The sequence below is a fragment of the Lampetra fluviatilis genome, chromosome 21, assembly GCF_964198595.1.
Source record: "Lampetra fluviatilis chromosome 21, kcLamFluv1.1, whole genome shotgun sequence".
NCBI classification, from domain to species: Eukaryota; Metazoa; Chordata; class Hyperoartia; order Petromyzontiformes; family Petromyzontidae; genus Lampetra; species Lampetra fluviatilis.
Window position 1 is genome coordinate 2250953 of NC_136295.1, and position 17035 is coordinate 2267987.

The 17035-nt window shown below is 46.1% G+C and overlaps 1 protein-coding gene across 1 annotated transcript in view; it reads right to left on the reverse strand.

The window, feature by feature from the left end:
- Positions 1 to 17035, reverse strand: part of NEB (nebulin) — a 210937-nt gene that overhangs the window by 159227 nt on the left and 34675 nt on the right. The window contains exons 20-32 of the mRNA XM_078865795.1: positions 16584 to 16781; positions 15002 to 15109; positions 13204 to 13302; positions 12778 to 12882; positions 11047 to 11154; positions 9445 to 9756; positions 8267 to 8473; positions 5954 to 6058; positions 4884 to 4991; positions 4121 to 4432; positions 2033 to 2236; positions 1320 to 1424; positions 676 to 783 (exon numbers count right to left, since the gene is read on the reverse strand). Coding sequence (XP_078721921.1) covers positions 676 to 783; positions 1320 to 1424; positions 2033 to 2236; positions 4121 to 4432; positions 4884 to 4991; positions 5954 to 6058; positions 8267 to 8473; positions 9445 to 9756; positions 11047 to 11154; positions 12778 to 12882; positions 13204 to 13302; positions 15002 to 15109; positions 16584 to 16781 — 2079 coding nt within the window. The remainder of the gene's footprint in view (positions 1 to 675; positions 784 to 1319; positions 1425 to 2032; positions 2237 to 4120; positions 4433 to 4883; positions 4992 to 5953; positions 6059 to 8266; positions 8474 to 9444; positions 9757 to 11046; positions 11155 to 12777; positions 12883 to 13203; positions 13303 to 15001; positions 15110 to 16583; positions 16782 to 17035) is intronic.

A 17035-nucleotide genomic window follows, 5' to 3' on the forward strand; every position in this document is an offset into this window, starting at 1 on the left:
AACTGCATTGTTGAAATGTTGGCCAATATTTCTAGGTAATTCAAGATTATTCTTTTTTAATAAGTGCTCAGATGAATGCCCTCCAACAAAATATTGTCATTACAAGAGAACGCAAAATGCCTAATTTTGTCTGCAAGGTTTGAGATTGTTATCCGGATGAACTGAGAATTCCATGCAATTTATTGGCAAAATATCCACCTGCATTGCAGAGTATTTTGCAACAGTATCTAACTTTTAAAAATAGTGGGCGTAATGATAATAAATAACATGGTGGCAGGCAGCACCCGCCTAGAGACAGTCCACAAAGTTCGACGTCACACAGCTTCAGCGGAACTTGCTGTCTCTTGCAGTAGAGTTGACAAAATTGTGCGTACACATTTCAAAGTGCGCGTCTGCAATAAGGCCGAGTGTGAGGAAGCATGTGATATGGCTACACCATAGTGGGCTAGTGGAGGTTCAGAGGGATGAAACTCACGCTGTAAAATCTGGGTTTGTGTGTACAGCAGTGATATCAAGTGAGCTTAAAGTGCTGTCTAGTTATAAATAACCTTGATAGATTATGCATTCATCTCAGTGGGTTTGTTTCTTTAGGATCATCGAGCAAAGGAAGCTCTTTTTGAATGGCGACCCGATATGTTTATTGGACATGTTTTAGAATGTAAAATATGAACTCACGTCACTGGCAATGTCTCGCGAGGCCTTGGCTGCCTTGATGGAAATGGCGTCCAGTCTTGAGTCATAGCCTTTCCTGATGGTCTCCTCCCAGCTTTTCTTATACTTGCTCTAGAACAGCAACAACAAGACAACAAGCATTACGCGCATGCATTTGACACCGATGCGACGTGCAGATGATATTGGGCAATGTTCCTGCTTTTGATGGGAATGCCTTCTTTCCGTAGCAGGCTTTTCCTTGCTTTGTGTGTTTCTAACGCCGTGCAATGGAATGCACGAGCACATGTCACGGAACATACGAAGACATTGCTGAATGGGGCCTCTACACAAAGCAAGACAAAAACACCACTAATATCGTTTTTCCTTTGTCCATTTAAAAGGCAATTTCTGACAAACGCAATCACGTGGGCCTTTAGATTAAATTGCTTATGGTAAACCCCGATGCAGTAAATCCACTCGCGTAGTTTCACTTGTGTCTTCTTTATACTGCACGAGCTTTGTTGCACCAACATAGCACAGTATTTTATTTGCATCGACAAGAACGTATGAAGCCAGGCAGAGATGCACTCTTCTCGATTAAATGACTGTCAGGCTGCACTGCCTCTGTCTGCTGCAACAAGCTGAGGTGTTCACTGGAATAGAGATACCTCACTGATGTTGATGGCGTTGGCTTTGGCCTGCTGGAACTGTGGTAGGTCCATGGGCAGCGTATACTTGTGTTTTGCTGCCTCACCAGACGCCTTGTAATTCATCTGAAAACACATTTAAAAAATACCAAGCACGGTGATTGACGTTTCAAGTCACAATAACAACGATAATCATCGTTTCGTATTTGTGCTCGAATCCGAAAAATAATAGGGATATTATTTTTAAACTGAAGGTTTTTTGCCCATGACATCATATCAGAATTTTATCCGTGCAGAATAAATGAATGTGAAAATTAAAATATTTTTCAAAAAAATCCCTCTGTGTTGATGTTTCACACTTATTTTGATTCTCATCATGTAACTATACAGTTCACCACAAATAATTTTTACGGTGTTATTTTTAAGCTGTGTACGAAATATTGTTTTGCCTATTCAGCACTCTGACCTCTGAGCCACCCCATCACCTCTGGGCCCGCATATTTCAACATATTATATGCTCCATGACAAACCACATCCGTAGATATTGTACCAATTCTTTGAAATAATAAATGCATATGGCACAACCTTTCACCTTTAGCCCAATCAAATTATAATAAAATGTGGGCTTATATATTTTGCATGCATTCAAATTATTTGCCGGAATATTCCTTGAGCTGGAACATCTCCTTTTTAAGTGTGTCCAGGGAATAGGTACTCCTCATTTAGGAACTCACGTCGCTGAGCTGCTTGGCGTTGATCTGCGACTGCACCATCACCGGGTCGTCGGTGATGGACGTGAACTTGATGGTGTCCGGGTGCTGCCGGTATTTGGCCTCGCTCAGGATCTGCCCGGCTTTCTTCACCTTGTCCTGCTCCAGCGAGCCGATGGGGATCCAGCCCGTGCCGCGGATCCAATCCAGGTCTGCCTTGTACAGAGTCTGCACGAGCGACAGCACCACCAAGTGAATAATAATATTGCACACGAAGATGACTGTGGTGTGGTAGGTCTGTGAGAGATGGGAATGGATTTCAGGAGGCTTCCATCTAGCAGTGGCTTAATCATGGCTGCTGCTGATAAAACATTTTTATATAGTGTCCTGTATGCCGGAGCATCATCACATGTCAACACATTTTGGAAATATACCCCAGCCGCAGCTGTTTGCGGGTGACACAATGTGACACAATGTGCATGAGTCTGCTCCTAGCAGGGGGCAATAATTTCTGGCGATCTAACTCGTTGCGGCAAAAACGACAGGCAAGCTGAGAGGTAGCCATAAACTGGCACTAACCCTTGCCCAAACTCTGTGGTCTGTCAGTATGAGTGGGGGGATACTTGCTACGTATAATTCCAATTTAAATAATTTTCAGACAGTTTTCAAATTTGCCAAATTTGGACCCTGATGACAGTCTCCTCTCTTGGGAATTACGTCGGGGGGATCTTTAACGTCCACCGTGAAGTGGCACGGTTCGTGTCGCGCCAATTATTATTCCCGCGTTAATAACCGAATGAGGCCGCTGCATTCGAACTGCGAACCTCTGCTACAAGCGGCAAGCGCGCTTCTGCTGGGCCATGGATCGTGAATAGTTTTCATGGCCTGTGAAAAACCGTTGAGATATCCTGTTTGCAAATTTGCAGAAACAGAATGAGCAGCATGTAATGATAAGTATTCGAGACAATATTGGCGTGGAAAAATCGGTGGCATTACTTATCAGTGGCAAATGTAACCAAACAATGTTGACTCATTATAGATTGCTTGCAAGTTAATAAATAAACTATCGTTAGTTAATGCGATATTATTTGCACCAATAAGTCGTTGTTATTCTTGGATATAAACTCACAAATGTAGCAATTTGTAATAAATATTGTAAAAATTATTTACCGTACTCGCCAAAGTGAAACAATAATTGACGTGTTAAACCCATTTAAACACGTAGGCTTTCGCGACTAATATTATCCATAATAGAGGTTTTTGGGTTAGATCGCATAAACATATATGTGTTGTTAATCCCGTCAATACCGGACAGCCAATTAGTAAGGTTTGTCATGTAAACAAAACGTGCCAATAGGATACTAGTTCAGCACAGCGGTTGTGTGTTGGAGAGTGAACCCACAACGTTTACAATTCGAGTACCATGACTTTTCGCCGGTAATTATAACCAACATCATCAGGCGACAGCCAGAATTGCGGAGAAATCCTTATCCTGTTTCGGTCTTAAATAGAGGAAGGATAAACGTGATGTGAGCCAGATGGGGATCCCAAATAATTAAATGTGAAATAAATAAATAGTGCAAATGGCAAAGTGTGCAAACAGCCTTCGGCAACACATTAAATAATACCCACAACAGTAGAGTTGCCACTCAATACGCGTCTGGCAAGTGAAGTACCAATTTTCCGGGATCACATTCTCCTCTCAATTAACTACTTTTGGGTGTAAAAGCAACAGCTGAGTATCTTATTTCTGCTCTGTTCACATTTACAGGTTGCTCAGGTTCCTCTCCACTTCTCCTCTGCATGCACGCCCATACGACGAGTCTGTACGTATCGACTGCAGTGGATTTAGCCGTCTCCGTTGACATACCATAAAATATTATTGACCTGCCCCTACTGGAGATCTGAAAATGAGCTTTATAGCTCATCGAATACCTCCAGTATGAATAAATATTTTGATTCTGATTACGGGATTGTCTGTAACCTCGCAGTGCCTTCAGTTTAACGGGGAAATTAATAGAACATGGAATTAAACTTGAATTCTGATTGGCACCCTGACCCACGGTGACGCGTTTGGCTGAGGTGCGTGGCTCATTGTCTTGCCGCACTTACGTCGCTCTGCAGTTGGTTCATGTGCTTTGCCAGCTGCACGCTCATGGCGTCCGGCATGACGTTGGTGTTGTGGATGAGATGCTTGTAGTCGTAGTTGCTCGCGATGGCCTGCGACTTCTTGGCCGTGGCCACGCTGACCATGTCTACTGGGGTGTGGTACTTGGTCTTGGACTTCTCAAAGTCCTTCTTGTACTCGCGCTCGCTCTGCATCTTGGCCACGTGCATGGAGTGCACGAGCTTGGGGTCGTCCTGCAGGTTTCTGCACCCGACCATGTGACCCCGGGCTTTCTCGTATGCCTGCTTGTACTTGTACTGTGGAGGAGACAGGTGATAGGGTATTTGAATGGTCAATAACACTCACAATGAACAATCATGGAATTCAAGCTGTGTTATTTTTCAAAACCTATTGTATGTGCACCCTCTGTACAGATTTGTTTATAACAATGTACACTGTTGTAACGAAGTTGTCCATGTTGTGGATTTCTACAGTGTGTTGAAGAGCAAATCCATGTTATGGTGTGCTGTACCAGTAACAAATTGGCACATTATGTTTACGTGACAAACCTTACTAACTGGCTGTGTCGGGTGGTGGCGGGTTTAACGACACATTTATATTTATGAGACCTAACCCAAAACATCTGGATTATGGATAAACATCGTTCGTGTGCCAGCTTGAAGTGGCAGGCCCCGACGCGATGGGCCACATGAAAGGAAGTTGCGGGCACAGACGCTCTCCAAAGGAGGCACGCACGCGCTAACTCACGTCGCTGGCGATGTCCCTGGAGGCCCTGGCAGCCTTGATTGGGATGGCGTCCGCTCTCGAGACGTAGCCCTTGTTCTTGTCCTCAACCCAAGCGTGCCTGTAGGAGTTCTGGACACCGACGACAAATATTCATTACTTTCACGAGAACTGCCTGCGTTTGTGTGTGTGTTTGTCGGGGAGGGCGGGGTGGATCCGGATGTAAAACACTCAAGAACCTTGTAGAGTCTGTTTTATATCGCGGTAGTTACATTCCTGAAGAACACCACGTTATGGAGAAATCGCGTAATAATAAATAATATATAATGTATGGTAACTCAGAGTCCGGGATAACACGTGAGATGCGTATGCAGGCTGAACAAAGACCGAGGCGCGTGGGAAGCATCTAGAAGCATCCAGCAGCATCCCAATTCCTCGTGCGATGCTTCGCTGAGGCAGCCGGACAACCGCTTATTCCTACTCGCGCGACGTAGTTCTGCTCGCTCAATCGCGTTGTATTCAGTTCGCTTCCGCGTTATAAAAATGTCTTCGACAATACATTTATCGCATTATATCCAATTCGCGTTATGAAAACACATGGCATTATAGGAGAACAGACTGAATGCGTGTATGTATGTTGAACTTCTGTCGCACCGTACGGAGCCAACCATACTAGTCGGAGGTGCAGTGGAACGGACAATAAACTAAACAACAACTGCCATTCGCCACTAAGTGGTGGTGATGTCACCACGGCCAGGCTATGCGTACTTTAAGGCCGCGTGAAGTGTCAAACGCCCACTGGTAGGAGGTAACGGGGACAGACCCAGGTGCCATGAGATGACTGGCCGATGCACCACCTGTGCCCCCTACTGTGCAAACTTGCTGTGTTTTAGCCGCCCGGCGCTCCTCTCGTTGGTGTGAGCAACGAACTAAACACCTGACAACGCAGGCCACGCGTTCGTTGGCAAGCGCCCCTTCTCCTCCAGCCCCACGGGAATCCGTCTAATTGACTGCCACACAGAAACTGGCCAATTTCACGCCCTCCCCTACTTGCCGGCTTCACACATTTCCAGTCTCATGGGGGACGAACTTACTTCGCTGAAGTTGACGGAGTTGATTTTGCTCTGCAGGAACTGGGGGATGTCGTGGGGCATGGAGAACTGCTTCTGGCTCTTTTTCCCTGCCGACTTGTACAGATTCTGTAAGGAAAAAAACAAAGATACGCCGCGTGGCCTTAACAGACTGTTTGGGGAAAGTGATGATAGCGAGCACCGATGATCGACAGAATGGCATACGAGGGGGTGGGTGGCCAGCACTATGCACGGCCGCCTTTGTCTCCCCCGTGGCGATGTTTACACACCACCGCACCAAGCACTCATTTCAGGCTGAGTAGACCTAGAGGAGGCCCATAACTGGTTCAATTAATCGCCACTGGTGTTAGCTGTGAGCGGGAAATGAACTCGGGGTCGCCCGGTTCATAGCACAGTGTGGCACTAACCGCTGCACCACCGCTCTGCACCGATTCTGCAACACTGTCCTCTATCGGTGGCAGATCGAAGGAGGGGAGGGGGTGGTGATGGGGGGGGGTCATCGCCCTCCCAAACTTGAGACCCCTAAAATCGGTATTTGATTGAGATTCACTCAGAAAATATGTTCAATATTTTTTGTCTTTGTATTATGAATACAAGGCCCTATTTAAAGAGCTTGAAATGTCAATACTGAACCACCCTTCCACCCTGGCCGCCACCCCCACTTTGGGAAGTTTAAAAATCTGCCTCTGTGCTCTACACTAGAGGCCGACCGAAACTGAATTTCTGGTTTCTGCCAAAACCGAAAGTAAACCGAAAGTAAATTTTTTGGCTTCGGCCGAAAGAGGCCATTTGCCAACTTTCGGTGCCGAAACCGAAATCGAATTTCGGTCGGCCTCTACTCTACACACAAATTGACGAACAGATAGCACCAAAAGTATGTAAGCATACGTGAATAACAAATAAGTAGCAGAAATTAATGCTCACATTTTACACCGTATCACCTTTGGTGTTGACATATCCAAAAAGTCATGCCGAACAACAACTGACATGTAAACTGGTCATGCATACAGTATTTTGAGTATACAAAAATATTAAATGTGTATTCATGAATATTAACTCCTGGGGTAATTAACTTCTGAAGTCTTCTGACTTCTGATTGACTTTCTGGAAAATCACATTCTTCTTCTTCTTTGCTGAAGTGTTAATTTAACAGATCAGATTTGTTTAATTTACAAATAGTTTGGAGATGCACAGTAAATATGACATTCAACATTGATCAAGCTGATACAAGGTGTGTGTGGTATATGAGTTACATTCAATGTTATATACCATATGCGGTGTACTGCTATAAAGGAAAACGTCAGAACATGAGAAAGGTCAGTAATGAGAGGGGGCAATTAGATACATCGAACTCGTTGGGGCAAAAACAAGAGGCAAGCTGAGAGGTAGCCAGAAACTTGCACCAACTTATTTCCTAAGCTCTATGGCATGCCAGTCGGGAGGGGGAAAACTTGCTCTGTATAATCCCAATTGTATCTTTTTTGGGTAATTTTTCAAATCTGCCCAATTTAGACCGTGAACATTAATTTAAGGTAAGGGCCACTGAGCTATATAGCTCTTTTTCAGAAGCGACCTGGCTATCACAAATGAAAGCTCTATACAGTGGCTTATCACGTGGAAATGTATAGCAGCCAAATACTCTAAACGCGTGATGTTGATTCTAAATGTGGAGGGAAAAACCGGAGGACCCAGAGAAAAATCCAAGTGACCACAGGGAGAGAGAGACACGCAGACTCCTAATATACAGCAGGCGTCAGGGACGGGATCGAACCCATGACCTCCTGTACACCAGATGAGGAAGTTAACATCTCGCCACCGCGGCACCCATGACCCTTGCACACAGTTGCTTACTCTTGCTCAAGATGTTATGAGATCTTTAACGTCCACTGTGAATCAAACGGCATGTATTTTTTGCAAGAATGGTTATTACACACCGCAGTATTTATCAAGGCGGCCACTGGATTAAAACCGTGAACCACTGCAACAGGTTGCAGACAGGCTACCATGAGTGGTACGCGATGGTGTTCCACACAGTGTGCATAGGCAGGTGTGTGGTATAAGTCATGTGCAGTGTGTGGCATATGCGGATGCGTGGTATATGCTTTGCGGGCATCAATTGTGTGATGTACGTTTGGTGGGGTGGTGAAATTTCATGCATGGTACAATCACTTAATATTTAAAACAACCACAACAGAAAGTTGATCAAACTCATTAGGTGCACGTCTGCACTGCAGAATATACCCGTAAACATGCAAACATTTCGATCGATACAGAATGACAAATCAGCCACTGTTATTTAAATTTTTCCCGACTTACATCGCTGAGCTGCTTGGCGTTGATCTGCGACTGCACCATCACCGGGTCGTCCGTGATGGACGTGAACTTGAAGGTGTCCGGGTGCTGCCGGTATTTGGCCTCGCTCAGGATCTGCCCGGCTTTCTTCACCTTGTCCTGCTCCAGCGAGCCGATGGGGATCCAGCCACACCCTTGGATGATGCTCACGAAATCTGACCTGTACAGGTTCTGGGAGAGAAAACACAAGAGTAAATAAAATGAATGTAAAAAAAAACGTTGCACCAATCACACACGTTAACGTCACAAGATCATCACAGCCAATACCACAGCCAATACAATTGATGACGCTCCACCACTAACATGAGACCTCTAAGTTCTGCTGCAACAGTATCCTGCTTTTTGTGTTTAGTTTATTGCTCTTCCAACTCCCCCGCACCTCCAATTAGCACGGTTGGCTCGGTACAGTGCGAACAAAGTTAAACGTACATACATACATCCTACGATCTGACTTGAGGTCTTCCCCCTAGCCACTGTCCCCTGGGAGCCCACTCAAGTGCCCTGCCCCATCCTGCACACGAGTTCATACCACTATCCCCATTGGGATCTGATTTTCTTGATTTCATCTAAAACGCTTTTTTGTTGGTACATTTTCTCTTCCTAACTACAAAGTTTCCCACCTCACATCTTCCATATACAGCCCTGGCAGAATGTCAGAAGCATTATTCTTAGTTTCACATTCAGTTTTGGTTTTTCATTTGAATCACAGATACATTCTAAAAAAACCCTTCACCTTTTCTTGTCGCTGTCTCATTATCTATTTGGATGCACATTACTTTTGCGCTTGGCAGTTTAACATCAGTAATAATTTAGCATCTTAGCCAGTCAGTGAATCACATAGATAATGGCATTATTTATAAACATGGTGTGATATGTTCTTGTAAAGTATTCTACAGGTAGCAACCCCGATGTTCTATCTACAAGCAGAAGCGTTGTGGTCTTGTTAACGTGACCAGCTGGTGATGCTGTGGCAGAGAAGTCAACTCGCCATCAAGAGCCTCTGAATGGCAACCCCAAGTGAGGGTTGATAATCAGTGAATCTCCGTGCAACTGTGGTGCTCCGTCTAACCGCCGCCACCGCAGCAAGAATAGCGCGCGTCACCGAGGCGAACGCTTACGTCGCCGAGGCGATAGAAACTTACGTCGCTCTGTATCTCATTAGCCTTCTTGGCGAGTTCAAGGAGGACGCTGTCCGGCATCATGGAGTAGCGATGGTGGCGCTTTATGTAGCCGTAGTTGCTCGCGATGCCCTGTGACTTCTTCGCCGAGACGACGCTGACCATGTCTACTGGGCTGTGGAACTTGGTCTTGGACTTCTCAAAGTCCTTCTTGTACTCGCGCTCGCTCTGCATCTTGGCCACGTGCATGGAGTGCACGAGCTTGGGGTCGTCCTGCAGGTTTCTGCACCCAACCATGTGACCGCGGGCTTTCTCGTACGCCAGCTTGTAATGAACCTGTGGGAAGAGTTTACGGTAGTACACATGTTAAAATAATTTTGTTAAGGTATGCTCCATTTTTTTTCAAATTCCACAGATTGGCAAAATTGTTGATGCCGTATTCACATAGGGCATATTAGAAAGGTTTTAAATGCATCCCAAGGGGCGCTGAGCTGGCTCCTGTGTGTATATTATAAAGTGGTACGTTTGGCCAAAACATTGTGGGGGTTTTTTTGCTCTGAGAGAAAACCGGAGAACCTGAAGGGATGTACAATAGATTCTCGATTATCCGCGCTAATGATGGGGAGGATGGCCGTGGATAATTCAAACATATCTATTTTCCACGGATCTCTATGCTAATAACCAGTAATAAAGATATAAATAAGAGCGAATACTAACGATCAACCGATCAATGCGCATGCTCAGTGATAGCACTTTCCTGCTCCCGCACAGAAGACTCGGCCCACTAAGTGGACAGCAGCAGAGCCACGCCGATCAACATCAAACTCCGCCCACTGTTGTAAAGATATGCAACTACTGTAATGTAGGGGCAATCGCGTGGATTTTGGATTAACCGGAGCACATATTTGCTTGGTTTAATCACGTGACTTGAAATAAACATTTCCAGGTTTAACAATATATAACTATTTTTAGATACTTTATTTGTCCTTAATGAAAAATCCATGAGTTATTCATTCATGTCAAAATTTCAGGTGAGCAGTTAATCCGCAAATCAGATAAACCGAGAGTCTAATGTATGTTGAACTTCTTTCGCACCTTACGTAGCCAACCGTGCTAATCGGAGAACCAGAGGCCGAACATACAGACTCCGCGTAAAATGGCGCCCAAGACGCTAGTCGATAACAGGCCCTTCTTGCTTTGAGTCACGGGTAATAGGGCCGCGAATAATGATTTCTCCTGTATTGAACTTGGTTTGTGTGCACACGTGGGTGGGTGGGTGGGAGCAGGTCTGTGGGGATGGTGCTGCAGAGGGTTGCGTACTGCAGGGTTGGATACATACAGTGAGAAAAAGTTCTACATACATACATGCACAGTGATTTATGTTCAACCCTTAGCCACGCACAATTGTAAAGTAGCATTTGAACCTGTCCTGGGCATTATCTATGTTGTGTAAACATCATCATTGGGGAGATAAAGTCAGCCATGTCCTGTGTCTGCCATACAGTGTCCATGGCGAGACGTTGGGATCTTTGTTGTTGTGTGTGACCAGATATTCTTGCGTGTGCAGTGGAGGATTTAATTCTGGAACATATGGCAGTTAGAAACGAACATTGGTTGCATACTCACGTCGCTGGCGTCCTTCCGGGCCTTTTTAGCAGCGATGATGGGGATGGCGTCCAACTTCAGGTCATAGCCCTTGCTGATCAGCTCGTGCCAGCCTGCCTTGTAGGAATTCTGTGGGATCCCAACAGATCAGCGACAACACGTACCGCCACCCAAACATGCAATGGTCACATATTCATCAAGCACAGCAAATGCATGCAAATACAGGGGCACAGTCGTATCTTGAGGAAAGGCTTGGTAAACGCACCATTTTGCCAACTTTCCCCATGACTGGTGGTGCAGACATGAGCATATTTTTTTTGTAAATATAATTGTATGAAAACATGAATTCACTAAAATGTGAACTGGGCCCTATGACTTTACTGGTGCATGTAGATAACCCAGCATGTTGAGGTAAACTATTCCTTAAGAAACTCACCCATGGATTAAAACCAGTAAGAAATAGACTATGATGCCAATCTTCTGGCTTCGATAAGCCCAGGCAAACATTGGGACTTCCTGACGAGGTCGACTGGGCACGGGGCCTGTTTTATTATTGGGGTGCCGCAGTGGCGAGATGTTAACAACCTCGCCTGGTATACAGATCATGGGTTCTATCCCGACTCCGGCGCCTGTATATTTTGAGTTTTTGTGTTCTCCCCGTGGTCGCGTGGATTTTTCTCCGGCTCCTCCGTTTTTTCCCTCCACAAGTAGAATCAACATCACGAGTTTAGAGTACAGACAGTCCCGGGGTTTACGGAAGGGTTAGGTTCCCCAGAACGATTCGTAACCCGAATTTTCCATATGTCGGAAACGGAACAATTTTCCTCCAAAATCAACGATAAAATCCCATAGCCGGAAATAGTTGTGCCTCCCCTACCCGATTACTAGTTCGGTTTCTCTCAGTACTGTGTCGCGCTGTCGTCCGTTTTATCTCGCGACCTGTATCATATGGCCGTACATACGCTCTGCACTTCCTACGATTCTTTCCTTTCATCGACTATCTTCCCTAACACTATCCATAATGAAACTAATGGAACATTTCCTGTATCCAATTGTTTATGAATATCACGAAACATTTTTAAGTTAATTTTTAACGGAAAGCAGTCACTTCCGAATCTTCATTTACCGTGCATTAGGCTAGGCCTAGACTTCTCCGATCGCTGTTGGCTGAGACCATAAACAATGGAAGTGTATTTGTGTTAAATAAGATACACACAGTAAATAACTCATTAAATAAACTTAAAATGAAGAAAACTAGCAATAGAAACATGGTGAAAAAGCGGAAGTTCTAAGCATAGAAAACAAACAATTACTTAATGCCACGAAAGGAAAAGAATTACGTAACGCTACAAAAAAATCCATTTACCTAAATCCTAGTGGAGCTCGAGCGTGGCGTAAGGCTGCCCGCCTCACGCCACGCTCCACGGTATTCATCTGCAACCTCACTGTGCTGCACTATTTGCGCTTAGGTAACTAACACAAATATTTCCGCATATTGCATTTTTTTTACATGATGTATGGGAGTATTTCCGTAAGATCGGATTTCCATACGTCGGGTCTTCCGCAACCCGGGGACTGTCTGTATTTGGCTGCTACAACATTTACACGAGATAAGCCACTTCAATGGCCAGGTTGCTTCTGAAAAAGAGCTACATAGCTCAGTGGGCCTTACCTGGTAAAAAAAAAAAATCCCTTTCCCATGGAGCCCTACGCCGATTCCCAGCGAGTCCCTCTTTTGTGCGGGGTACTCGCCTTGCTGATGTTGTAGGCGTTGGCTCGAGACTGCAGGAACTCTGGGGCATCGTGTGGGAGTGTGTACTTGTGGAGAACATCCTCGCTGGCTGCCTTGTACTTCCACTGCCATTAGACAAGAGCAGATAAAAAGAGAAATTACACAGAGTAATTAATTAATGTGATAAGTTTTCATATCCCTCGCGAATAACGAGAGAAACATGGTTAACAAATGGGGTTAGTCGATCGGCAAAGTCACGTGCCGTGGAACAAAGCGTGGGCTACCCCCCCCCCACCTCTTCGAAACACGTCTGGTCAGCGCGAAAGGGTAGGCCAAAAACCTCCAGAGCTGTCCTCTCACGGAGGCCCTTCCGCAAGCAGTGGCGTGAGCGATGCGATTGCAGTGGCTGCGCCTTTGCCCTTTCTCACGAGCGGCGAGGTACTCACGTCACTCTGCTGGTCCTGGCTCACTTTGGCCATCTGCTGCACAAGGGAGTCGGTCACCTGCGTGAACGGGATCGTGTCTGGGTGCTGACGGTATTTTTTCTGTGAATGAGACATTCAACCAGATGCGCACACACGCACACGCGTACAATCGAATGTCAGTTCTCACACGGTCACGTGATTTACGTCTATCTTATTCTTCTTGGTAATCGCTCGTCTGTGAAGATGATGGCCACTGCAGTGGACTGTGCAGTTTCCAAGGCCGACGATAGATGGACGGTGGACGTGAAGGTCACCGCTGGCTCCTGTACCGATGATCGAGCTCAATTCTCCAAATTGTTTTTCTCTGTTTATACTCAAAAAGCGAAAGAAATGATTGCTTCATTATATAGAGGTGACGACCGTTGCATTCATATTTTACATGAATGGTTAATGTGAAGTCCTTGCGCAAGAGCCATTCATTCCGTTGGGATAAACCAAATTGCTTTCTGAAAGCCTTGAAAATGGTTATACATCTAATAAATGAAGTTTGTGATTTTGAAATGATTTGATTTCATGCTCACACTGAACCAATATTATTTTGTTCATAAAAAAACCTGTTTAAATGTACAAAGTAATACAATTATCTCCATCAAATTGACTTGTTTTTTTATTGTTTTTGGAAAAAATTCATAGCAATGCAATGTCAATGTTGAATCTACACGTTACTGGTCTCGTCAGGGAGTATAAACCACCATGCAAACTCCGGTCATTCTCGCAGCAGCGGCTTTCGGCTAACCATTGAACAAAAACGGTCATCGCGCGCTTTCCAATGCGATTCTGCGGCGGTCTGGAACGCTCTTTCTTCCGATATTAGGAAGCCACTGGAGCTATGCACTGTTAAATCTAGATTGAAAACTGCTTGTTATTGTGTTGAGTTTGTTGTCCTTCCCCCGCACCTCTGATTGTCATGGTTGGCTACGTACAGTGCGAAAGACGTTCAACATACAGTACATACATAAACACACAACCTTTCATGAGTATAGTTATGCTCTTGCATCTGTTTTGTTAAGCCAACAAAAGCTAGGTGAAACATCATAAGGATAGGTCAGGAAGAGTGATAGAATAAAATGTCCACATTCAAATTATCACTTGAAACAATCCGTTTTTTTTCTATGTTAACAAATGTAAACCTGCAGCCCGGCACATCAGTTAGGTTTTAAAGACTGGAGTAAAACTGTAAAACAAAAGGCAGGGCAAGTGAAAAAAGATAAGATACACTGGCACAGATCTGCCAGTGAAGGAGAAAAATATCCGCAGGCAATTGCGAGGTGCGGTGGGACATAGCCATCAAGTGCTTAGGCAGTGCTATTGAACCAGGACCCGTGGGTCGGAATGGCCCAGGCGTGAGGCTACAGAGAGGTAGAAAGGTGGGTGGGTGGAGGGAGGGGGGGTAACAGGCGAGCGAGCACTGGACAGGGGGCCCTAATTTAATTCCTTCCATTGCACCAGGGCCCATGCCAACCCGAAAATAGACCACCGGTAACGTGGCTTTGCATGTGGCGCTAGAGCGTTGTTCTTCATTGCAAGGCCCGCGAGACACTGGCGGCCTTTAGTGTGGCTGCTGACGTGCGGCCTCCCCCGACAATACACAAATGTGAAGACACCCCCCACCATCATCGTGCTGTCACAAACCCCCAATGGTTTCAAATGCGTGGCGGCCCTCACACTGACGATGTCTTATCGGCGAAAGTGGCACCCCCTCTCAGAATTAGTGAAGAGCGCTGCACTGAATTGTTCACGTGGCTACCGCTGGACTCACCTCACTCAGGATAGTGCTGGCCTTCTTGGCAGAAACCTGCTCCACCGACTCGAATGGCTGCCAGCCAATGCCCTTGAACCAGTTGTTGTAGTCGGCCCTGTAGTCATTCTGCACGGGGAGAAGGGGCGACTGTCAACACACCGTGCAACTTAACAAACACCTTCGGTGAGAGGTAGGCGACGGTCCACAAAGGCTGCAGGGTCCCACCACCTTCGGTCGGATAACAGCATGGGGATGAGCAAGTCAAGCCAACGCGACTTTGTGCTCGGATGCGAACTGAGGTGGTGCTCATCTCCCACTTACAGCACTGAGACAGTGGTGGAATTACCACATTCCTATGGCGGGGGGGGGGGGGTCCATCTAAGTGTGTAAAAGGAGCTTTACATCTCATCGGATTCCTCCAGTATTAATATTCAATTCCTGTTGACTTTCCCACACAAGTGGTAACTATTTTGTCCACCCCAGAGGGATGATGGGCTGAGTCAACCCCCAAACCAGGAATTGAACTCGCAGCTTTTCAATTGCGAGCCGCACGCTCTACCGCTGATTGTACTTGAGTACACCTGGGTGCAATGTCATGTATGGATTAATGAAACATGATTATTACAGCTTAATTGATATTTAAAGTACATACATGAAGTCGGAGGGCACAACGGTGGCAAGATATTAACTACCTCGCCTGGAATTCAGGAGGTCGTGGGTTTGATCCCGATCCTGACGCCTGTAATATTTGGAGTTTGCGTGTCTCTCTCCCCGTGTTGCATGGATTTTTCTCCGGGTCCTCCGGTTTTTTCCTCTATGTTTAGAAACATGCATTTAGAGCATTCAGCTGTTGTAAATTTCCACTCAATAAGCCACTTCGTTGAGATATAATTTGTGATAGCCAGGTCATTTATCAAAAATAGCTATAGTATACAGCTCAGTGGGCCTTACCGGGTAAAATACAAATATATAGTTTATATCATAGAATAGTATATTAATGAACATATACACAATGTATATGATCGTATGAATGTAATAGTAATGCTCAATGGAGCAGGAAATCACTGACTTTTTTGATACTTGGCAAGATTGCTGCTCAGATTTGACCAGGGGTTGGCAATCTATGGCTCCAGAGCCGTGGCTCTTTTCAAGGACTGCTGCCTAATGACCGTTCTTTTTAAAGGACCCACTGTCTCGTATTCACTCACACGCATTGCAGCTGTTGAAATATTGAGGGGGGGTTTTTGGACAAAATGAAAAAAACCTTTTCTTGTTATTTTGGGTTGCCGACCCCCTGGATCAGACGCTTCGGCGCTACACCCGGTGGGGGGTGGGGGGTGGGGGGAGTGGGGGGGGTGGGGGGTGGGGGAAGTGGGGGGGGGGGTGGGAAGGGTGGGGGGAGTGTGGGGGTGGGGAAGGTAGGAAGGGTGGGGGCGTGGGAAGGGTGGGGGAAGTGGGGGGGTGGGAAAGGTGGGAAGGGGGGTGGGAAAGGTGGGAAGGGTGGGGGGAGGGTGAAGGGTGGGGGGGAACCCATCTGGGCTCAAAAAGCTGCTGCTCAGTGGTAGGCCGCGGTGCGAGCTCAAGAGGCCAATACGCTCACGTTGCTGTAGAGCTGGTTCCCCTGCTTGGCCAGCACCACGGACATGGCGTCGGGCGGCATGAAGTAGCTGTGGACGGGCTGCTTGTAGCTGTAGTTGCTCGCGATGGCCTGTGACTTCTTAGCCAACGTCACGTTCATCATGTCCAGGGGACTGTGGTACTTGGTCTTGGCCTTCTCGTAGTCCTTTTTGTACCCGCGCTACACAGGGGAGAGATCGCGTGTTGAGAAACAGAACATCAGCCTTCAACCGCACTTGCCGAAACCATTCACACGTACAGGAATATGCCTGATGCCGTGTCCGCGCATAGGATACTTTGCTCACAGTTCATCGCCCCCTACTACCTCATTCAAGACCCAAACAACCAATGGCGGAGCCAGGATTTTCAGGTAGGGGGGGCAACCCCTCCAGCAATGAAAAATGATAGGAGTTGTTACTCTTAGTTCTTTCGGTA